Source organism: Phalacrocorax carbo, chromosome 10, assembly GCF_963921805.1.
Source record: "Phalacrocorax carbo chromosome 10, bPhaCar2.1, whole genome shotgun sequence".
Taxonomy (NCBI): Eukaryota; Metazoa; Chordata; class Aves; order Suliformes; family Phalacrocoracidae; genus Phalacrocorax; species Phalacrocorax carbo.
Window position 1 is genome coordinate 21,365,079 of NC_087522.1, and position 23,881 is coordinate 21,388,959.

Sequence of the window (23,881 nt, forward strand, 5' to 3'; positions counted from 1 at the left end):
ACCTCCATCTAGCACCGGCCGAGAGCTTCACCTGGAGTAAAGAGGTCCCAGGAGGTCTCCTGACAAAGCCAAAGCCAAGCATGACCTTCCCCAGCCTGCAAAATCAGGGTCTGGGAACAGACTATCTGGAAAAGTTGTTTTCCTCTCCAGATGAAAAAGCAGATGTTGAAGTAAACTTTCCACTTTAATAGGAAAATATCTTTTGACACATGTTGGAGTAAACATCAGTGATATTTTGTTCATGGCATGTGGCCTCGCAAGTGGGAGTGTGACACTTCTGTACAAAAAAGTGGATTTCTGAATGTTTTTTCCATCATGGGGTTAAAAACCCCAGCTAGGAACTGTAACAAAGAAGAAAGCATTACTTGTACTTTGACTTATGTGTTTATGTTTTTGTTTTCAGAATCGACAGAAAAAAGGATAAAACGGAAAGAAAGATTTTGGACAGCCAGGAAAGAGCATTCTGGGATGTGCATAGGCCTGTGGTAAAGTTCTTTTTGAATGATGAGACTTTCCAGGCTTTGACAGGAAAGTTTTACTATTAGTAAACACTATGCCATGCATTGCATAAAGATATTGCCTTTAAAGTCACCGTGAGGATTTTCCTCGCAGTTGAAAACACACCAAGTATCTACAAGATTATTCTAGACGTTCCAGGCTTGTGCATGCATGGAACTATTGATTTGGAAATATATGATAAATGTGGAGTTTTGAAGATGATTTATTGTGCGTATGAAAGAAAAGCAGCTTACTCAGTTTGGCTCAGGCTTCCTAGAACAAGTTCCCCTCTTAGCTGAGGTATTTCCTTTTGTTGCCAAAGTTCTGAGTAAATGGATCGGATGCTGAGATGCCAACTTTGGGTATATGCGGTCTCTTGTTTAGCAAGGGTAATTTATGGGACACAAACTTCAGGAAAGAATTTTGGACAAGATCTAATTGTATATTTTAGAAAGGTAAGGTAGCATGTGGATTGTAAACAGACGAGTAATGATTGCTGTCTCTTCAGCCGGGCTGTGTGAACACCACAGAAATGGACATTAGAAAGTGTCGTCGTATGAAAAACCCACAGAAGGTGAAAAAGGTCAGTTTGAGTTTCTGGTTTTGGTTGTGGGTTTGTTGTTGTTTTTTTCTTTTTAATGCAAATCATGCTTGACACCTACAGTGTATCAGACTTACCTAACAGGAACCAAAATGACCGTTTCCTGTTGCCGTGTCACTTGTTACCTGTTTTGGAGGTGACACCAGACTCCCGAACTTCCATTGGCAGTTAAATGGCAGCAGAGCTATCCACGTCTCTTACGAATGTTAAATAAAAAGCAAAAGCACAAAAGGGTAACTGATGCTACTTTCAGTGCAGGTCTCTGTCCTGAAAATGAATGGCTACAAGTCAATCTGCAGGTTTTTGTTTAGAGAGATTCCTGCGGGCTTGACCCATTGACACCTGGTTAAGGTCTTTCCTAAATGTGTAGGTTTACAAGAAGAAATTAAACCAAGTGAAAGAAAATGGCATAGGATTAGGTTCTAGTCTTTTCTTTCTCTGCTTGGTTCACCGCAATGACCACTCCCTGTGTCACCATCCTGCAAATGTTGACGCACATAGCCTTCAGAGCTCCTAAAAATTATCAGCTGCATTTTAACATTTAAAATAAACTCTTTTCTTAACATGCTTGCAGATCTTCCAAGTACAGGCATCTGCAAGCATGGTCTGATCTGTAAATTTTTCTCCAGGCTGAATGATTATTGATCTGTGTGGACACAATCAGTAGGAGATTACTGGCTTTGTTAGCTTACTGCTTTGCATACTGCACTTTTACTCGTTGCATAACAGAGAAAAATGCCATAATTTCTTCTGTTTGCTTATTGGTTCCTCACAGTCAGTATACGGTGTTACAGAGGAGTCTCAGTCCCAAAGCCCTGTACATGTGCCCTCCCAGCCTGTCCGCAAAACTACAAAAGAGGATTTCCGGAGACAAGTAAGAGATGGCTATACGGCAACTCTTTGGAGAACTGTTATCTGAAGGAAAAAAAAAGGCATATAAAGTTATTGAGATATCAGCAAAATCAACCGTATGCTTTACCCATCCTTGATCCTCACATACTTTATGTAAAGTAGTAAGTGTATTTAAAGAGATAGATATATTAATTGAGCAGTTGTTATATGATGATATGTATTATGGGTAATGCTGACCTTTGAATCTACTATTATTCTGTCCGTGGACCAGTAGACAGATTAATTTCCAGTTCACTGAGGATGTCTGAAAAGTGGGCTGTGACAAAGGCTAGGGAAGAAGCCAGCATACAGGGGCACAGTTTGGGGACAGGCGGTGAGGAAAGGCATTGTTTGGTGCACGACTGTTAGACTGTAGCCAGACCTTTAGGGAACTAGGAAAAAGTTATTTGCATAATCACTCCGAGGAGCGGCCAGCCAGCTTGCACATCCTTGCCCTGACACAGGGAGCTTTCCCTCAAAATTACTTTCCTGCAACAAGCAGCACTCACTGAAGTACAGGCGGGAATCACTAGGTCAGCATTTTAGTAAAGGCAACTTTAAACACATTTCTTAGGCAGCCATTTTTTGGGTGGTCTTCTGAACTAAACCTGAACTCTAAGTTTTTTGAGCTTTTTTCCATCATAGGCAACATAGGCTATAGAGTACTGTGAAGAACTAGTTCATAGCAGAGTGCAAATCTGCTGTAAAACTGTTATTGGTCTTGTGATGCCAGTGGGTTAGAGGAATGGAAGAGAGGAGTGTAGTGTAAAAAGGGGATCATATGGCACCCTGAGTAGTCTAGGAACCTTGACCCCAAATATGTGCCTTTCCTACTTTCAGTTATGTCTTCTGAAGCTTCCCCAGGACTTTGCCATAGGAAACAGAGACTCCTGTTGGAAGCAGTTAATAAGCTGCTTCTAATACCTAGGGAAGGGTCCCATTTCCCTCTGAGTTACTGTCGAGCTGTTTGGAAGGAGAAATCAATAGTGTGTTGGAATATGATCAATGCAGAGCTCATGGATTGTTAATGTCCTTGTCATCTCTCCTCAGATAACTTTTCTGAACGTGCAGATAGAGAGACATTGTTTAAAGATGTCCAAAGTAGCAGAAAGGTGAGTGTCCCCGTTTGCAGGATTTCCCATTCTTTCCTCATCTCCAGTTTGGCATTTCCAGAAACAGCGGGCAGCAATGCACAAAGGCTGGTCCCCTTTCTGTGCGTCGATCCTTCCCCCTCCTTGACTGGCTGTGCTGCCTGTCTGCTGAGCACTGGCACTGCCACTGACAAAAAGCAGGTGAAAAATGAGGATGCTATCGTACTGTAAAAGCAAAGGAAATATTATTCACAAAAGAAAGAACCCTTGCAGTACTTTTGTTTCCCACACCTTCACAGCCCTAGAGTTTATTTACAGAAAAGTTATTCCTGTTTCAATTTGAAAATACCATTTTTTTCTTTTGTGGGTGAACTCTCAGTGTTCATCTCTTGTTAGTCTGGCACAGCTCTGGGGAAGGAGCTGCATTTGCGACTTGTTGCGCATGGTGTTCGTGTCCATGTTCATACTGGAGTTGTAGGGCCAGTTTCTGCTCCCGCTTCCGTACGTGAAACCCTATGGGAAGTACTGGGGTTGTACCTGGACTACTCAAGGCAGTGCTTTAAGAGGTGGATTTCTCATAAAGGCAAATCAAGGCACAATTTGACTTGCAGAATGTTTAGTTCTGGTAGGAAAGTATGAACAGCTAAAAAACAAGCTCAAATATAATTGAGAATGACAGGTCCTTTGCTCCTTTACTTACATACTTGTAAGTTGCGCACCGTTGCAGAGGAATCACAGAGAGAAACGTGAGGATCAGCATGCTCTTCTGCAGCATCACTTTTAGAGCAAAATTGTGTGGAACATGAGGGACGTGATAAGGGCTGGTGCCTTGTAGAGAAATAATAGAGGAATTTTTATTTAAGCAAATTAAAAAGCCATTACCCTATGAAATGTGCTTTGCAGTGCCTGCACCTGTAATTAGTATTTGTGTACTAAACTAGGCAAATTAAATGGTGAGAGCCCCAAAGTAAGTTCCTATTGCTTCATAAAGTTTAACAATTAAAATGAAAATTTATCCAATTAAATAGGAAATACTCAGAGGCTCCCTGAAATCCTGCATACACTACATTGTACAATCGAAAATAGCACGCTCATATTTATGTTTTGGGCTTTCTGGTTCTTTTTATTAAGAAGATACATTTGTGCTTTACGAAAATATGTCGTTTTGTACTGAATTTACTTACAATGACCTTAATATACTAAGACAGTAATAATTTCCAGGCTGGTAATTTGCAAGCCAGCAGATCTATTTTGCTCAAATTCTTTTTTAGGTAGGTATTTTTTCAATAAGATGGACTCAGTAAAACTCATTCACCTGTGAACATCAAATCCTGTCCACATAACATACCCGTTATTCAAATTCATAAGGAGCTACTGGCATTATAAATGTAACGTTTTCAATGCCAAAAAACCCCTATTAGTTTTCAGTAAACTGGACAGAAAATCTTCCTGGTTTGAAAGGGCTTTGGGCTTTTTTTTTTTAATTGGTCCCAAATTGGGGAATAAAATGTTGCTATCAAAACCTGTGCAAATTGATAACCAGGAGAAAAGTAAATAAAATGAGAAAAATGAAAAAGTTCTTTTCTCCTGTTTTGAAAGTTTCATTTTGAAATTATGAGGGATGAAAATCATGGTTATGATATTTATATCTTGTGAAGAAGTGTTTGGTTATGTGATGACTTTGGGTGGCAGCATTGCTGGAGGGGTCCCAGGGGTTGGTGCGGAGAGTGGTGGGAAGTGCAGCCCGCACGTGGAGTGTCACAGAGGAGGCAGGAAGGAAGCAGAGGGGCCGATGAGTCCAGTGGCTTGGCGGGGCTGGGGATGGGTGAGGAGGAATGAATGTGGATGACCTGAGCTGAACGATTGCCTGAAATAAAAAACTGTGTGGCCTGAAAGCCCAATGTAAAATGCTGAATACAAATGCCAGGAACAAATCCGCTGCATAAGGCGGTGCTGTTATTAGCAGGTCACTTTTCAGGGTGGGCCCTGATTTCAGGACTAGTTTAAGTGACAGTGTGGCAGACTGGTGTGCAGGAAGCGACTTCTTGGCATGCTCCTCTCAGCAGCCAAGCCTGGTGGCAGCCCCACCTGCCGTTTTATCAGTACAGCGCAAAGGCACTTTCAGGCAGGACAGGGGAAGTAACAAGGAGCAAATAAGGCAGAGGGTGGTGGGGAAAACAAGCTGCTGTCTAATCTGCTATAGGAATAAGATATGAATTATTTTAATAGTGATAGACCAATACATTTTCCATTAATGCATGCTATTCTATGGGATAGCCCCTGTCCAGCAGAGGACTGGAAAGGCTCTCAAAAGTTTATCCCCAGCTCCCGTGAAATAAATGCCCACTACTAAAGATTTTCTTCCCCTCCTCCCTCTTGCCCTTCCAGGAGTAGGTCTGCACCAACTGTGGGAGCAGGCATCCCTCAGCTGCTCCAGGCACCTTGGAAACTGTTCCCTTCCCCCTTCTTCCACATCCTTTCTCCCCACTTGGGACCTGCACACTGTCAGGTTTAGGATTTGGCAATGAGATTTGAGAACTGTTGAGTAAACTATCAATATATTCTACCTACTGTTTTCCCTGACTGCATCGTGCAGTGTTAGTGCAATCCCACTCCGTGTGGCATCACAGAAATGGCTGGGGAGCACCAGAGCATCTTCCTACCAGAAACAATCTCAGCTCCCTAGATGAAAATCTGTCCCAACCTCTCAGCTCCCTAAAGTTACTGTGAAGGTTCAGCAGGGCCCCTGATTGCAAGACAGTTGGGTTCTTAAGGCAAGCTCTGCACCCTGCAGTGAACTGTTCCCATCTCCTCTTCTACCAGAATTACAGTGCATCACCTGAAAGGCCAAAAGTCCAGGTTTGCTTTTTGACAGAAATGCTTTCCCTTAGGAGTTCCCCCACCTGTAGCCTCCTTTAGATAATGAGGCAACAATTCCACTGCTGTCATACTGAATCAGCAAAACGTGCTTAGTAATTCCCCCTTGTTTCATTTAATTTAGTTTTTCCCCTTTTATTTTTGCTAGTACTTGTACTACACCTCTGATGCCTTCTTATTATTTTATTAGGAGCAATTCAAGTTTCACAGGAGATATCTCCTGATTGATCCTTTTTGTTGGGTTTTTTTAACCAACCCTCTCTCTCATTGATGTCTCAGGGATTGCTGCCGCCCTCTGAAATTGGACGCTGCTCCCTCCTCCAACCCTTGACCCACAGCAGTCATGAAATGTAATTAGTGAAATGAGATGAGACAGCCCTGAGTGCCCTGAGGGGCAATGGGAACCTGCTGTCGTTACAAAAGTGTATGATTTTAATGCCTCATGATAAGAGCTAGGACAAACAAAAAGAAATAATTATTGTAGAGCAGGTCAGGGAAACTTTCTGCCTTTTGTGACCCTTTGTTTCACAGGGTTTTTTCATTCTCCTAACTTTCTGAGATGTGGAAGACCGGAGGTAAAGTTTAGCATGGACAATCACAGTGCAAGTAGATTAGTTGTTCAGTATGATGAGACTCAATTACCTTAGCTAATTACTTGGCATACCTAGGCAAAAAAAAAAAATATTAGGAAGTGCCTTAGAGTATTTCCAATATAGGCTAGAATAAATTTCTTTTTATTTCATATATGCTGTCTGTCTTTTGTAAAAATGTGCCCCTAGCTCCTACCCCAGTGGAATTCCTGAATCCCTTATGCAAACAGTCCTTTTCCCAGGAAGCTCTTTGAATCTCATCCTAGTGATGATGAGAGGCTGTATGTATTATCTGACATGTCACGAAGCAAGTCAGTATAAAGGCCAGGTGTTTTTCCAACATGCCTATAGTTTACTACATTCTAAGTTAATTATTATAAACTACTGTTGAAGTCTTTTACAATAGTGCCATTAGAGTAAGTGGTATACCAGCATAACAAAAAAAAAATGATCTGTCGCCTGAAGCTTTGATGTTCAGGACTGTGATCCCTCAAAGATGTAAGTACGTTCTTAGCTACAGCCAATGACCCTATTTAGATGTGTTACTCATATCACATCAAGTTAAGTGGGTGCAAAAGTCTGCAAAAACCAAGAGCAAGAGGCAATAGCAAAGTGCAGTAAGTGAGGAGGAGGACACGTGTTTCATAGTCATCCCATGGTTCTCTGGGGAAAGTCCTAGCGTAGCAATCCAGCTGTTGCCTCATCGGGCTTTTTGTGGGCAACTGGACAGAGGTGAGCTTGAGGAAAGTACTGCAGTGAGCTGGTGGGTGTTTGCAGAGAAATCCTTGCAGGAACCATCCCCGGGAAAAGGGACTCCTGTGGTTGCTGAGAAACTGACTAATCCTACAAAAGTGAAAAGCAGCGCACACACAAGAAAAAAAAAAAAGAAAAAAGCTGTACCTCTCGGACATGTGACTGAGCATTCAGGCCCCGACTCTTTTTCTTTCTCTTTTTTCTTTTTTATATCTGTCAGTTTAATAGCCTACACAGAGCAGTATGTGGAATATGACCCCTTTATAACTCCTGCTGAGCCTTCCAATCCCTGGATAAGTGATGATACAGTGTTGTGGGACATCGAAATAAGGTAAGAATTGGTAGTTTTAAGTAATGTTAGACTTGTGTTGCCATTTTGTTTGTATGCTTTTCCTACTGCCCTGTTTGGATAGGAAGCTGGATGTCTGTAACTTCACAAGATACAAGTACATCACTAAAGTTTAAACAGGAGCTTATGCTTTATCGCTTTTGTGAATTATTCAGCCCTTCCACTTCCATAGGACTTGATGTGAAGTCAGGTAATGGATGTTCTCATGCCTGTCAAAGGACATGCACAGACTTAGGTCTTAGAGCCCACAGATACAGGATACTGCTAAGAGATACTTGTTCCAGCACATCTTTGACCCTTGAGAGCCTGCTCTCTGGTCCTCCCCCAGCTGCAGTGCTCCAGCCCTGATCTTTTCCTGGGATCCCATGAAAGATGCCGCAGGCAGAACAGGATGGGTTATAGGGCAGCAGCTGTTCCTGCTGTGTGGGAGTGGATTTGGCACAGGAGCCAGAGGAGTGTAGCTCACACGTAATGTGTGAGACTTGGCAGGTCAGATTTATAATAGATTGATAAAGTGAGTTTGGGCCTCACAAGCTGGTGAACAAGCTGGTTTGTCTCTGTTACGGTGTCTAATGGACGAAAAGGAGGAGGAATGACTGTAGGAACTCTGGTGCCTTGCACCTCAGAGAGTTTCTCCAAAAAAAACCAAACCACAGCACTGCAATTTAGATCATCTGTTGCCCATGTGATGCTGGTACAAGGGAAGTCTGGCCAGTGTCTACACACCTCTTGCCATCACAGGCTATCTACAGCCCTTGTAGTGGGGCCGGAATTGTCCTGCGTGCCTCTGTGCCTAGCCGCTATCTCAGCAGGTTGGAATGGAATCACCATGCCACGTACCACCTTTACTACTCACTCACGTCCTGTGGCCCACTACTGCAAGTGCTCGGCAGCTTCTCCTAGTGTTTAGCTGCTGCTGTTTGGCACCAGATTTGAACTGGGAGTTCACTTCAGCCAATCTTTGAAAACAGAATGGCAAATCTAATCCTGTCTGTTCTTGAATAATAATGTAAAGTTTAAGATGTTACCAGCCTAATAAAGCCAATTCATAGTGAATCAGTGTTCCAGGAAAAAGGCAAGATATTTCCCGGTTTAAAAACCATGTGGTCTGGGACATGAAAGATGTTCCCTAATCTCTGCCACTCTTCACATAATTTTAATATCTTGGATTTCCTGTTTAGTTTCTCTCGTTTTCTCCATCCTCCCTAGCGGGGCTAGGACCAGATACAGCCCCTGCAAAATAATTCTCTGGAGGAGCCCCCACCCACAAGGTAGTCCAGGCATCCATTATTTCTGCATCTGTTGAGGTAGCTGCAAATCCCAGAAAAGATGGCTGTATCCCTGAAGAATACAATTAACCTGATGTCACAGCCTTCATAGGAATTTAAAATAAATGCTTGGTTTCTGCTATGATTTCAGAGTTAAGGAAGGTGATTCTTCTGTGATGAAAAAGAGAAAGTTGTATTGTTGGGAGATTGAAGAACAAACAGCTCTGTATTTCCATTTTATTTTTTATTGTAAGAGAACTCACTGCATCTGCATCTAGTTGCAACTTGCATGAATAATTAAATGATCCCCGAGAGCTGCGGTAGCCCTTGTGTTGCCTGCAAAGCTGTTTCCTCAGTTAGGAGAGCAGAGCCCTTGCTCAGGAAAACAAAGAGCCTCTCACTTCTAATGGTAAGGCCAGCTGCTGAGTATGGACAGCCCTGTGCCACTACAGCTCATCCTTCGTGGGACTCAGGACTCGGGAAACACCATGGAAAGCCTTCTATTTTAGACAGCACTTTGGCCTTTTCGTTCGTGCTAGAACATTGTGCAGCGGCAAGAGAGCAGCTACAGATCTCTGGATTCAGCAGGAAATTCCACGAGCTTAGCTCGTGCATAGCTCTGCATAAACCTGGCTTTCATGTCGCCGTACCCAGGCTGGCTCGCTTAACAAGTAGGCTGGCATCTGTGCCCTTGTCTGCGGCGCTGCTGGCTCCTGGGTGAGTGCAGGAGGAGCCATCCTGGGTGCTCTGCACTTCAAGTGAGGACACGGCCATCAATTGTGCTTAGTCTTTACACCAAGAGAAAATCAAAGCGGGCATTTTATTTACCCCTTTGGCTTATTTGTCTTCAGCAGAGATCGCCACTGTCCCCTAAGGCTCCAGGATTAGGAATCACTGTGGACATGATGAGACATGTAGTTTAATAGATATGTGCTGTTAACAATGGCTCTGCTGTCACAAATGTGAGCAGCTGAGCTGTATTTTAATGGTCGTCTCATAGTATGACGCCATCACACCAGAAGCTTTCAAACACTTTGTGAGCCCAGATTACGCTCTGATGAAGACTGTCTCATAGGATCCTCGTTGTGATTCCCAGGCACTGCCTCTCCCCATAGGCATCTCTGCAACATGTCTGGGAATTCAAGCAACAGCTTATGTAAGTGGGGTTGTATTAAGAAATAATTTAGGAGAAAGGTTTTTAGTGACTTTGGGTGCCTCTGCATCTCAGTGTCCCAGCTGAGACACAAAATAAGAGCCTGATTATCATGGAGGGTAGGAGAGAGATGCTTTTTAGTCTTCTAAGACTTAGGCGACCATAAATCGGAGGCACTGAAAAATAAAAGACCACAAACCAGTAATAATTTTTAGAAATCTTGTCTGCGCTGCTTAGTGAAAGTGCTTTTTTAATGCAAATGTGGAACTGAAAAATCTGAAGCCAGCACTGTGTGGGACACAAGGACATGCTCTGGAGCTCACCAGCGGCCAAGGGAACACTGCTGGCAAATTTCTGCCTTGACATATAAGAAATCCCAAGGTACATTTGAGGATGTAAGTGGTGCATAAAGAATAATCATTCAGGTATGGTATGCTGTTCTTTACATGAAACCTACCAGAAAATACTCGGTAAGTCATATCATTCACTGTCTCATTTTGCCGTGTACGTAGGCACCCAGGTAGTAGTGTTGCTTTAATGATGACCCTGGTCTTTATAGCTTCTCTTCGTATGTTATTTGCTAACTTGTATTTCTGCAAAATCTTGAGAAAAAAAACACCATCTCCTCATCTGATAGTCTTCCTCCCTTTGCTGCTTAGCGGAAACAGCAGCAGCTGCTTGGACAGCAGGCAGAAATGCACATTCCATCTGTTTTTTCTCTCTCCAAACAGCAAAGAACCCAGTCAGCAGCGTGTGAAAAGATGGGGTTTCTCCATGGATGAGGTGCTGAAGGACCCAGTAGGACGAGACCAGTTCCTTCGTTTCTTGGAATCAGAATTCAGCTCGGAAAACCTCAGGTGAAACCTTTTTTGACTTGAACTAAACGAATGGGACCAAACCTACTCTCTAGCATAGGTGAAATGCAATGCTTGGTCTGTCTTGAACTGCTAAAAATACCCATTTGAATAAAGTCGAGAATGGCAGGATTTGGCCCATAGCACTGCGAGGGATGCCTATACTAGAACTAGGTAAGTAATATCAGGAATAGTGCTTAGCAGAGCCAATGTTGTCAAGTATCATATGCAAAGGCTTGCAAAGTTGTAATAATGTGATGCGACATGGCATATCACTGGGCTTAAAGCCCCCTAACAATGTATAGGATTTCTGTATTTGTGACGGGGGTCATGTGAGGGAAATATAGTATGGTGATCATGTCGCTAAAAGCTGTTGCAGTATTGGCACTCACCAAATCAGGTTTGCAACAGCTGCTTTTAATTCTGGCACATCCTAACTATTTGAGAGCTTGACTCTCACCTTAATAGCACTCTCTCTGCGTGGGGTTTCTGAGTACCTGGCTTCTCATGTTGTGAAGAAGACAAAACTTCTATTATGAAACATTGTGTAGACACCCACCTGATCCTACATCAGATGGAGAGTCTCTAAATCTATCGTGCACAATTCTGCTACTTCAGCTACAGCAGGAATAGGCAGCAGTAGTAAGTTGCCATTTTTTTGGTGAACCAACGCTAGATGAAGACAAAGCCTTTCCTAGAAGATCCAGCCCTCCTGGCCTTGTCAATAACACTGTACTAAACACAATCTCTGGCCCTAGCACATTGCTCCAAGATACAGTCCCACTGCAGAATTGATGAAAAGACACTGGAAGTGCCAAGAGCATGCTTCATTCTGGGATAGCAATCCTTCAAAGAGTATGCTTACCTCTTCAGCCATTCCAGCCTCAAAACTAAGTGCTAAACTTGGCACCTTAGGATTCATTAGTCATCCCTGCATATCCCAGAACTAATGTATTAGGCTGTTTTCCCTTATTGATACCAGGTATCTTCTCACACTGGCAGAAACAGAGAGGTCTAGCTAGATATCCCCCCTAGACCCTAAGCTAAACCCACAGCCCTGCCTACATAGCAAGGATCTGAGTCCACTGCTTATCCTAGCAGTAATCAGGATATAGCCACAGGTTTTATCATCCTTGTCTTGAATCTTAATTCTAATTCTAACCCTAACCCTGAAGTTCATTTTACGGAAAGCAGCTCTCCTGCTGCAAAGAGGGTGAGGTCCGTGGAAGAGCTAGTGCATTGCATCTTGCACATACAATCAAACCACAGCAGGTTCCATAACAGCAGAAGCAAATATACTACAGTGAGCTCTGAGAAACTGGGGTTCCCAGGATTATGCTTGAAACAGGGCTGGGGTAAACATGGGAATTAGTGTTCAGGATTGCAGGCATTTAAATGCTAGCTTCATTGCTTGGTGCTGCAAAGTCCATACAATGCAAGAAAATGGGAGAGGGCACCTGCCAGCTGGAGAGGGACCCTGAACAGCAGGTAAAGGTTGATACTCAGTGGCTGAGGTTTTGGTTCAGACTCTTGCCTGCACATGACAAACAGCCGAATTTACTGCCACATTCGTCCATTTGTGGAGAAGCAGGAAGATGGGGGTTAGCAGCAGGTCGGATGACTTGTGGCTGACAGCAGGGCAGGCTGCAGCCTCTGGCCTGTGCTGAAGGCAAAGATTTGAGTTGGTGTCAGGGTACCAGGCTGTGCTCTTGTACTCTTGTGTGTGGAATCCTTAACCTTGCTCCCTAACTGAGGTGTACAGCAGCAGGTCAGAGGCACTTCACGGATATCTGCAATGGTCTTCACCTGCTCCTTCCCCTGGTTAGTCCTGGAGACACAGAAAGATCCAGCAGTAATGTAATTTGACTGCCCTAGATATGGCGGTATCCAGTAAAAAACACTTTTTCATAGAGTCTGAGTTACACTGCAGAGGCTTTGTTGTGGTGGTCTGGTGCCGTCTCAGCACATGGATGGGCACAGGGACGAGTTCACGAACTTTCTTTGGGGCAGTCCAGTACAGTAGGGCCGGTGATCGTTGGCAGAGACAGCCAGAGAGTTCGCAGTTTCACTGGCAGAACTGCTCCCGGGATGAGGAAATCTGCCCTCAACTGAGCATGCAGTCAGTTGGGGTTTGGTCTTTGTTGTTCTTAGATTACACCAGCCAAGAACTTGATTGCACAGCCTTTAAGTTTATGTTTTGTTAATTTTTTTCACTTCGAAATTCTAATACATTAGCAAAGTGCGTGAACAATTGCCACTTCAGTACATTCTGCTAGCCTGCGAGATCTGAAAGGGAAATCCCCCCAGAAAGTTACTTTAATTGACATTGTAACTGACCATCCTATTTATCAGATTTGCCTGTCTGGGGAGAAATACAGAAAGTATGCCAGCAGCAAAACAGTGAAAAATCAGTGCACTTTTATGTTTGTTATTTTTAAAAACCTGAAAGTTAATTAGTAAGATAAACAAGGGAGTGTTACTAAATTACATAAATAAGCTTGAAATTTTATTGCTGAACAGATATGGAACTTATATATGGTTACTGCACTTATGTACAGTGGTGCTCATTTGCAATTAAATTGTAGTGATGAAGCGCAAATTTAATATACTGTATTGAAATTCTCCTCAAATGCATTTTCTGAAATACATCTGGGGTTGCACTAATGAAATCCAGCAGGTTTTGTATCTAGCGGGTGTCGCCCATGTTCATCCTACTCAAACAAATGGAGGAAGTTTCATTACGAGAAGGCAAGCATGTACCTTCCTTGGTCAATCAGAGCTGCTCCTCCTGCTGCTGTGCGTTCTCTTTGGTTTTGAGACGGCTTGTAGCGAAGGCAGGCTGCAAATCAGTGGGCTGGGATAGGGAGGTTAAATCCCACATCCCTTGTGGAAGACACTGGTATTATTAATTAATATGGGAACATTGCTATCATTCTTATGGTATCTTTTTCATGGTATTGGTTTATGTGGTGTCATTTTTATCTAATACTGGATCAGTATTTGGAAGCCTGCTTAAAGCTTTAAGTAACAACAGGATGTAAAGGCAGAAATATTAATGAAGAAAACTGGAAATAGGAGGGATTGTTAGCAGTGGTGCCAGAGGGCAGAAGGTGGCTCCCTGGGGTTCAGGTGTGGCAGAGAAAGCTCCTGAATTCTCATGAGGAGTGTGTGACAGAAAGGAAGGCAACTGCCAGATGCTTAAATGTGCAAGCAAAATTTAAGTTACACCCAACAGCAAAGTTGGGCTCTGTCTCACCTAAGTTGACAGCTTGGAAGCATGTGCGTTCTTCTGTATCGTCCAGGCTCCCTTTAGAGTGAGAGAAGAGAAGCTGAAGAGGATTCAGTGAATCACCTGGGATTTGTTTCAGCTTTAAGTGGAAACAAAACTAAAAGCACCAAAATTGCACTGTTAAGCACCTGTCTCTCTCTGCCGTCTCTAAGCCTGGAGAGACTGATTGAAATGACAGTGTCTGCGCGGTAGACATCTACAGTTAAGTGAAATGAATCCCACCCAAACCCTGGGAGGCTGTAAGGAACTTTCTGAGGGCACAGCATCTATCAACTTGCTAGAAAAATTATATTTCAGTTATCGTTTAAGGACTCTCCTCCCAGTAACTATCCAGGGATCTGGGAACTGTTGCAGCAGGGATGTGTTCTCTCTTGGGAATGTCAGTAGGATCTTCATTAACACTGGCAGGAGTCCTGTAAGCCCCCATGTTGTCCTCAAGGCAGGTCTGAGAAAGTGACTGCTGGAAAACCTAGAAATTCTTGGTAGTACTAGAAAAGATTTCATGAATTGTGCACATGAGTATGCCTTGAAATGAATGTAATCCAGTGGTATAGCAAGGGGACCAAATTCTGCTCTTATGCCCAGTGGTGCAAGTCCCAAATCACAGGCTTGACTGTGGTGGGGTATTTCCATATCTTCTTAGTTGAGAAAAATTGGTCCCAGTGGGGGTCTTGAGTGAGGCATGGCCAGAGATGGCTGCAGACTAGGCTCGGTGACCTCCCGGGTCTCCTTCCAGCTGTGTTTCTGTGTTGTAATAAACTTGCTGGATCATGTCCACCAGTCTCCTGGGCTCGGCTGAGCCCTGTAACTTATGTATTTACTGGCTGTCCATTGTTTATGTGAAAGCAGGAAAGCCAGTCAGCTGGGTATTTTTCTCTCTGTTTTTATTTTACCTCTTTTTCTTGCTCTTTTCTGTCTCCCCTCTGTTGTTATCTTTCATCTACAATTTGTTTTGACTCTGTTGATTTTTTTGAAGTACCCAAAATATAGCAAAATGCCAAGCTTCAATTAAAAGAAAAAAAAAAAAAAAGGCCAAATGAGAGTTGTTATACATTTTTTATGACCTGGAAATCTCCTGGGACATCTCAAGATTGCCGAGATGCTCATCTAACTGGTGGATTGATTTTCTTTTTTCCTCTTCCCAACTTCAAAGAGTGTCAGCTGGAAAGAGAAACAACTAAGTGGGAATATGGGACACGGGAATTTTACCCGGAGGGAAAGGAGACTGCACACCTGTGTATAGAGCTAGGCAGAGAGCACATGATGCTTTATGGGAATGCACTGTGGAGCTTGCAATGCAGGAATGCTGGCGCTTTGTGCGTTACTGTGAACGTATGTTGAAAATGGAGTTATCCGGGAAAGAATTTTACCCGCAGAAAGTGTTTATATCTTATAGATCCCTAATCGTTGAAAGTTGTTGCAAATTTTTTGGGGGGGAAAGGACAGGAAAAGTTCGGTCGCTGAGAGGAGATATATTGAGTGAAACTCACGCGAGCCCCTTGTTTTCTGAACCAAAAAGCATTTACACGGGAGTTTTCTAACCGCTCCTGAAGGCGCCAAAACGGCGGGCGCGGTATCTGTGGAGCCTTTGACACTCGTTCCGCGCCGGGCCGAGGGGCCCAGGGCCGCCTCCCCGCCTGGCCGAGGGGCCCAGGGCCGCCTCCCCGCCTGGCCAGCAGGCGGCAGGGCCGCGCCGCGCCTCGCCTCAGCCGGCCCGGGCGGCGGCGGCGGCGGCGGTGGCGGTGGGGCCCCGGGCGGCGGCGAGGCCCCGGGCGGCGGTGGCGGTGGGGCCCCGGGCGGCGGCGAGGCCCCGGGCGGCGGCGGGGCCCCGGGCGGCGGTGGCGGCGGCGAGGCCCCGGGCGGCGGTGGCGGTGGGGCCCCGGGCGGCTCGGGGGCCCGCTTGGCGCATGGCTTGGGAGGGGGGAGCGGAGGGAGACCGGCTGGGCGGTGGGAAGGTCGCCCTCCTGCAGAAGCGCACTGTGCTCTCGGAAATGCTTGGCCAGTGGAGGACCGTGCCCTTAGCACACAGCCTCGCTGCAGGAGTCTCCCCAGCGCGCCCCACGGGGGACGGATTTCTGCTGGTCTCAGGCACGCCAAGCTCACCGTACACAGGATCTGGCTGTTAAGCAACACAAAGATGTAACTCTTTCCTCTGTCTGAACTGCATGTTACTTTATACCCATTACTTTCGTTCATTTCCCCTCCCAGCTGTGATGTTAAAAATGACATTTCTTCTCTTGGTGAAAGGAAGCGAGAACAAGATTGCGACTGGTGCGGTGTGTGAGAGGAGAGGTGCACCAGATGCTCACGGGCAGCTGCTGAGGCAAGGACGGGAGCGTGCTCGTGTTCTGAACTCAGTGACTTGGTGATTTCACTGTCGAGTCAGGGGTATCGCGTCCGCCCCAAGGTGGGGATACAGCACTGTCCTTATGCTGACAGGCGTTCCTCAGGCTCTGGAGTCATCCATATTTTGCCTCTTGATCAGGTTTGAAAATTAATTTTTGTTTTACAACGTACCTCAGAAGCAACCCCCTGTCCTTCCCCCACATCTTTTCACGGAGGGGCATCTGCAAAAATCAGCCTGCAGCGCCCAAGCACCTCCACGGAGCCCGGCGGCGAGGCAGAGCCGGCAGTGCTGGGGCCCAGGAGCTCTCTGTGCCTTGAGGGGACTGCGTAGGCTAAAGCACTGTTACAGGATATCTGCTGCCAGTGACAGCAGCTTAATTACAAGCTGGATGAGGCTGGAATGGTGTTTGCTTCTGACAACAGTTTAGGACACCATATTATCAGCCTTTTCCAGATCTTACGTGCTGTTTTATAAAGGACAAAGGACCTGTGATCGGTGCTGCTGTTCCCTCTGTGCAGACAGCCCCCATGCCAGTACTGCTCTGCTTACAGAGCACCTGCGGAGAGGACATGCAAGGACATCTCCCTTCTCCCCTGCCCTGAGCAAGAGATGTCTTAACTGGAGATCTGCCTCCCCGAGAAAGGCAGGAGGCAATGCAGCATCTTCTCCTGACTTCTTGTGAGCGTGGGGCTGGGCTTGCACTTCAGGAATTGTGGGACTAACTCAGGGAGCATGTTTGCACTTTCTAATTGAGCACAAATTCCAGGTCAGCTATCGTGTTCCTTTCCTGGGCAGAAATACCTGTTTCTCTCTTGTAAATGCTGTATAAATCCCATAGGAAGCCCTGCTTATGCATTGGCTTCAGGATGATTCCTCATGGCAGAGAATTTGCCTTGGAGTTGAGGCTGCGGGGCTGGGTACCCCTCTTTGATGTTTCTTGATTTTCACATACTAGCCCTAGTGAATAGCTTTGAAATTTTTACCAAGACAAAACTCCCCTTTGCCTGAAGAGGACGTCCGGCCTCGGGCATGAATTCACAATCACTTGCAGTAAAAAGAGCTTGTTCTTGTTAGTGTCAGGTTGGTCTGGTTGGTTGGTTTTCAGATTGAGCCAAATGGTTATTAAAATGGATGGTGCTCCTGTTCTGGCAAGCTGTCGCTTCATAACGCGCCCGGTTCTCTCACGAGTGTGCTTTCCCAGCCCGCCTGCCCAGCTCCAGGGGCAGAAGATAAGCCAGCAGAAAACGTTCTCTCTAGCCAAGTGTTTGTCTGAAGTGTCCCAGCTACTCTGGAATGATTAGCATCTTTTCTCTCTATGCCTCTTCTGCATTCACATGTTCCCATTGCATCTGAAATTGAATGACAAAATATTTTTGAAGTAAAGGAAGATACATACAGCATCAGATTTTTGCACTGTGAGTGCCACCCTTTATTATCTGCATGCATGTGATAAGTGGGGGTGTCTCTTCTGGTTCAAATAACAAGGGAAGACATCAGGCACACTTAACATCTCAAAGATGGAAAAGGACCAACCATGCACACCCCTCTGCCGATCCCAAATATTCTATTTCAGTTTATAAAACCAGATGTTGCTGTGTTCTTTTTCCTTCCCCCAAATTGGCCATTTCTCTCTGTTGCAAGTAGCGTACCAGGCTAAATGGGTTAGTGGCCTCATTTGATTACAAATAACCCCAGTTTATCTGGGGTGGTTGGGTACTGCCTGCAGCAAGTAAGGAAGCAAGGCTCAGAAGCAGCACAGGAGTCACCAGGCTACTGGCTCCTCCACCCACCCTCATTGCCAATGGCATTTTGGTATGGGAGGACTGTATCTTCGTCCTTCCACCACAGGGGAACATTTGCCGTAGTGGCAGCACAGTGGCACCGTTGAATCATTCAGCATGGGAAATTAGGCTTTCAGTTAAGGTTCAACTGGTTTATGTAGTAGTCTCCCATAATTACAAGAGGGGACACAGGATTTTCTAAGTTGTGCAGCTCTTGCAGATGCCCTGACCAAGCAGAGACCCAGACAAACCTTGTCCCCGCTCCACAGTCTGCCAGTATGAGGCAAGCGTGCAAGAGCGGTGCAGGGCAGGGATGGCCAAGGCAAGCTCTGCCCTCCTTGTCATCCCTGGGGAATGGGCTCCTTTGCCATGGGGTAGGAAAGAGCTGGCTGTTGCAGGTGGCTGCAAACATGTCTTCTGTATTTATTTGCCCTGTAGTCCTCAGCACTCTTTACAGAGCACTATTATACCTGTTCAGCTAGTTTGCAGGACCTGGGTAGCTCGAGGGCTATCTTCTTGCTAGAAGGTAGAGTTGACCAAAACAAAAAGCTACTGAGGGCCATGCATATTCTCAACTAATCACCTGAAAAAGCATGTTTCTGTCAACAATAAGTAAAACCAGCACCACCAACAAAATACGTTGTGGGTTTTTTTCCTACAGTAAAAGACAATGCATGTTTCTCTTGCAAAAATATTCCATTGCCTTTGGTTTCACAGATCAAGATGTGGGTATGCCCTTAGTCATCAAAGAGATTATCTTCTCAATGTTTATGAAGTTATTTTAGTTCATAAGTGTGGTCCAGTCAAGAAAATATCTCTGTAAAATTGGAAGTGTGGCTATGACAAGATTCATCTCTTCCCATGGCATCTGTCTGATTGCTGGTCAGTTTACAACTAAACTAAGTGCCATTGCTGCAGCTTCACCCAGGAAATGATATGAATATTAAGTTTGTTCTGCATTTTGCATCTTCTCTGGACAACCAATCCTGCAGGCAGGAATGACCAGCAGATTGCCGTGGGACTGTGGGAGGTAGAGCCTGCTCCCCTTCTCCAGCTGCACGGCTCTGGAGGTTTCCTGTTTGCATACCTAATGTCACACTTCTACAGGGGTGGTTTGAATAAGAACATATCACTTCTTAAAGTCGCTGTTCTGATCTTAGCCACAGTGTAAGGGTTTGGGGTAAAGTAATCACCACTTCCCCTGAAATCATGCTAAATGGAAAGTGTCCTGTCAGTTCATCTAGATGCGGGGTTAGGCTCTATGTCTGTTTTGGGACTCTGCCCAGGCTTATCCACAAAATCTTATCTAGATTCCTCTCTTTTTTTCCTTTTGTTCCCTTTTAATTTTTACCTAGTACAGGTTTTGGTTGGCTGTCCAAGATCTCAAGAAACAACCTCTACAGGATGTAACCACCAGAGTGGAAGAAATCTGGCAAGAGTTTCTAGCTCCTGGGGCCCAAAGTGCTATCAACCTGGATTCCCACAGCTATGAGAAAACAAGCCAAAATGTCAAAGACCCAGGGAGATATACATATGAAGACGCACAGGTTTGGTTTTGATTTTATGGAACTACTGCTAATAAAACTCTCAGTTTTACTGTGATATTCCACTATCACATTGTCACTGCTCACTTGTAAGAAAAAGGAGATGCACAGTTTGAAGTGACTTTGAGGATATCTATTCAAGCTGGGTAAATTATATTTTCTTTGAATCTATCAGTTAGGACAGGCTAATGCTCCTCTGGGAACAAATGTTCCAAAATTTACAAGTCTGCAGGGCGCAGCAAGCTGTAGCCATGTCTCAGAGAAAGCAAAGATGAGAGAGTGCTGTAAAGTTCAGTTTGGCTCTCTGTGCTCTCTGTCACCAAAGTCTGGTGTATTTACAGAATGGCTGATATAATATAAAAATCCTGGTTAATATACTTTTAAAATAATTTCTTTATTTATAGCTAATTATATTCCCACCCCTGCCAAACCCCAGATGCAGCAGCTCCCTCCAACACAGCTAGAAATTTCTCCACCAGACAATACCTTAGAATAATGATAGGATAGCAGGCAATGCAGTGAGCTTAATCCTTCCCTCCTAAGGGCCCCAGATATATCAGGGAAATTTTACAGATAAACTGTACATAGAAAATGCCTTTAGGAAAACAGATAATATGAGAAAAACTGCTACAAGCAAGGATAAAGCTGCATAGCCTTCTAAGAAAGTGAAAATATCATTTTATAAAGGCTAAAAAAGAAAAAGGAAGAAGGGATCATTTGGCAAATATTACCAGGACACAAATGAAAGATATCCTCCTCATAATAATTTTTATCAAAAGCATGTTGTAAAACCAACAGCAAATGAAAAGAATCCCTGTTCTTATATTTTCCTTAAGTCGGCATTCAAGGGCAGTTCTTCAAAATACTCCACTAACAAAATATTTTCCATCTCAGGGGAGATGTTGTGGACCACTTATACAAGGTTAGGCAATGAATTTTTCAAACCAACATCAAATACTGTATTTTCCTGAATGCAGTCTTGCTCCTTGGGGCCAGCATAGAAGGAATGTACGCAAAGTTTCAAGGCAATCCCTTGTGAGTATCAGGCAACTTAAATGTTCTTTTTAAAGGTGAGAAACACAGGAGTATGAAGACATTCTATCTAAGATGTATTTTTTGCTTTGCAGTTATAGTGATCAAGAACTCCTGCAAATTTGCATCACCTGAAAAAAAAATGATGATGGCAAAATGCAGGCTAAAGCAGATAGGTGAATAATGGGGGAATTGATTAAATTGATAAGTAGAAGTACTGAGAATAAGATGGATGTTTAGACAATGAGTATTTAATCAGAAGACATGGAGGTTTTAGGCTTGAACTGATCAGTTCACAGTGTAATTGCCATTCAAAGGGGAGTTGATGAAATCAAGCAGGAGCTCTTGCAGTTAGACTTCAATTTTAGCTCCTTGGGTTAATTTTATTTCAGAGGATTTTTACGCTGACGGACGGCCTCAAGTCATATGTTTTGGTTCACAGAAACAGAAGTATGAGGCAAAGATAGACCTTCAGGCCCAGCTATGGTCCTCTTGGACACCGAATCTGTGCTAAGAGAGGATAGGGCAATGTGGAAGGTGCACCCAGTTGCCTTCTTGTGCAGTGGACTTCTGATAGCTCTCCAAAGGCCAAGCAAGCTTTTTTCTGACTGCTTGACCAGATAGCTAAGAAGGCTGTCTAACAAAAGCGGGGAGAAGCAGGACAATGCCAAAGGGCACAGTGCCCTGGCAGAGCTGGAGCAATGTTGGCTTTTACTGGCTCATCCTAGAGAGGGAACATTTTTGTTTGCATATCCACTTCACGGGTGCCAATGTAGGTCCCCTCAGTGCACCCTGAATCTCCCAGGTACTGTCCTGGCATCTCCCCCAGGTCAGCTCTGCCACCTCGGGGACTCTGTTGTCCATAAATGTGCAGCAGGTTGGAGCCCAGCTGCCTTATCTCAGCACCCTGGCACCAGGAGCCCATGAGAGCTCCCACACATCCCACATTCCTGGGGACTCAACCAGACAAAACCAGTCAAAACACCCCACTGTGGGAGGGGAAGTACGAGCGTTGCCCTGTCCTGTGTAGCTTTAGCACAAAGAGGAAAACAACTGAAATGTCCTTGTGAATAAAGAACAAGAAAAATACTAGTTTACTGAACAGCACATTCTTTGAATGCTTGCAGCTCTGAGACACTAAGACTAAGAAAGAAAAGGGTTGTCTGAACTGAGAAAATGAAATTGCTGCTCCTGTGGTAGGAAAATAGGAGAAGGTGATGTGGCACTCTAGCCCTTATGCTGACCTGGGAGACCTACAAATGCCAATTCTGTATAAAAATGGCTGGGAATGAACACATTGCTGTACTTGGGAAGGGGAAGGTGTCGCAGAGCATAATATACTTCAGGCTAGTGAATGTGTTATAACCATAAGTTGAAAGCAAAGCATTGTCTGTTATCAGGTCCTTAACAGTCTACATGGATGCGCTGCTTTGCACAACCTTGGCTTCCAGTCCCAAAGAGCTCTCCCAGATGCCGCACAACTATCTGTTAAGACAACTGGCCTAGAAGAAAACGGAGAAAAGGGGACTCCTGACAAACATGCCACTCACTTAAGATCTCTTCCTCCCAAGGCCATTCATGTTCTGAAGGCAAATGGTTCCTCTGTTTAAGAAAAGTAACACTGAAAATCTCAGCTCCAAACGTCCTCAGAGGACTCCTAATCCAAACCTGAATTTGGTGTGCCTTTATTATTTTGGACAGAGCTCTCTCTAAGATGGGTTCCTGTATTACAGAAGCAAGTATTTAGCTGTTTCCCCTCTCAGCTTACGACATTTGCCCTGTTGTGTGTCCCTTGCTGCTGTTGCGCTCTGCAGTCCAGCACTGCTCTATTTGCACAGAGCCGCCTTCTCTCGCTGTCTCCTGCGTGTGCCCTCGCCCGACCCATGCCCGCCTCAAGCTGTGCTGGCTCACCTCGGCTCCAAGCAGAGCCTGCTGCCCCAGCTGAGCCTGCGCCTGCCTCCCCCAGCCATTCAGGTTTGCTGGCATCCCCCGTCCTCAAACAGCCCCACTCCCACTCCTAGCTCTGTCCTGGTCGTCAGCTCTGCCAGCTATCTTGATCTGCAGCACCTTTTGTCATTTTAGTGCTGGGACCTTCCAGAGGCGAGCTGATTATTTTCTGCTCTTAAACAACTGTGCACTGAGTAAAATATTATGATTATCAAACCATTTTCACTGGGGAGTAAAGCAGCTTTTAATACAAGGGGCACTGTCAGGAAAGGTCAGTTCAATTAAACAGTGAACTGCTTAGCAGGATGTAAACTCCCACAGGAGTTATCAGCATCATTGAACAACCAGTGTGGGGCCCTGCAATATGAAGCAGGCACAGCCGACTGGAAAGTGAATAGGTTTGGGTCCATCCGAATGGCCTCTTTTAGCTAATGAAGCTACTGACAGCCAAAGTAATTAATCTTTAACATGGGAACCCAGAGCTGTGAGTGTGACAGTTATGGCTTACCTGTACAACACGTAATTAGTTTTTAAACACTTTTTTTCTTTCTGCCTTCAGCAAGTCTTTGGTCCCTGCCTCAGTCCCTTGGCATTGGGAACTAGTATCACAAGAATGTGTTGTGTCTCCTGATAGTAATGTTTGCTTGTAGGGGCTTCAGAGCTAGGTACGCTAAAGTAAAGTAAGCTATGTGGTTGTCTTTGGAATTACTTTCCTGTTTGGTTTGTTTATTTTTCTTCTTTAATAAATAGAGGTTTAGATTGATGTTCCTTTACCTGAACTAATTGGCTATTGTTTCTATGAAGATGATTCAGGGAAATTCAGTTCTAATCCTGGCTCAGTTGGGGATTTTAACTGTGCTGTACAGATCCTTGGCTAATTCCAGAGCAGATTTAGACTATAATGCCAAACTCCAGGCTGCTCAAACCAGAAATGTGCCTGGCCTAGGTTTGGACCTAATTCATGCTTTCATCTACCCCAGGGGTTCGGTTTGTTCTGAACTATGATAGAGATACAA

The 23,881-nt window shown here is 44.7% G+C and overlaps 1 protein-coding gene across 1 annotated transcript in view; it reads left to right on the top strand.

Annotated features, from left to right (window-relative positions):
* RGS6 (regulator of G protein signaling 6) overlaps positions 1-23,881 on the top strand; it is a 291,861-nt gene that overhangs the window by 228,995 nt on the left and 38,985 nt on the right. The window contains exons 9-15 of the mRNA XM_064462381.1: positions 404-485; positions 1,007-1,081; positions 1,875-1,973; positions 3,041-3,102; positions 7,522-7,632; positions 10,803-10,928; positions 19,703-19,889. Of these exons, the coding sequence (XP_064318451.1) occupies positions 404-485; positions 1,007-1,081; positions 1,875-1,973; positions 3,041-3,102; positions 7,522-7,632; positions 10,803-10,928; positions 19,703-19,889 (742 nt within the window). The remainder of the gene's footprint in view (positions 1-403; positions 486-1,006; positions 1,082-1,874; positions 1,974-3,040; positions 3,103-7,521; positions 7,633-10,802; positions 10,929-19,702; positions 19,890-23,881) is intronic.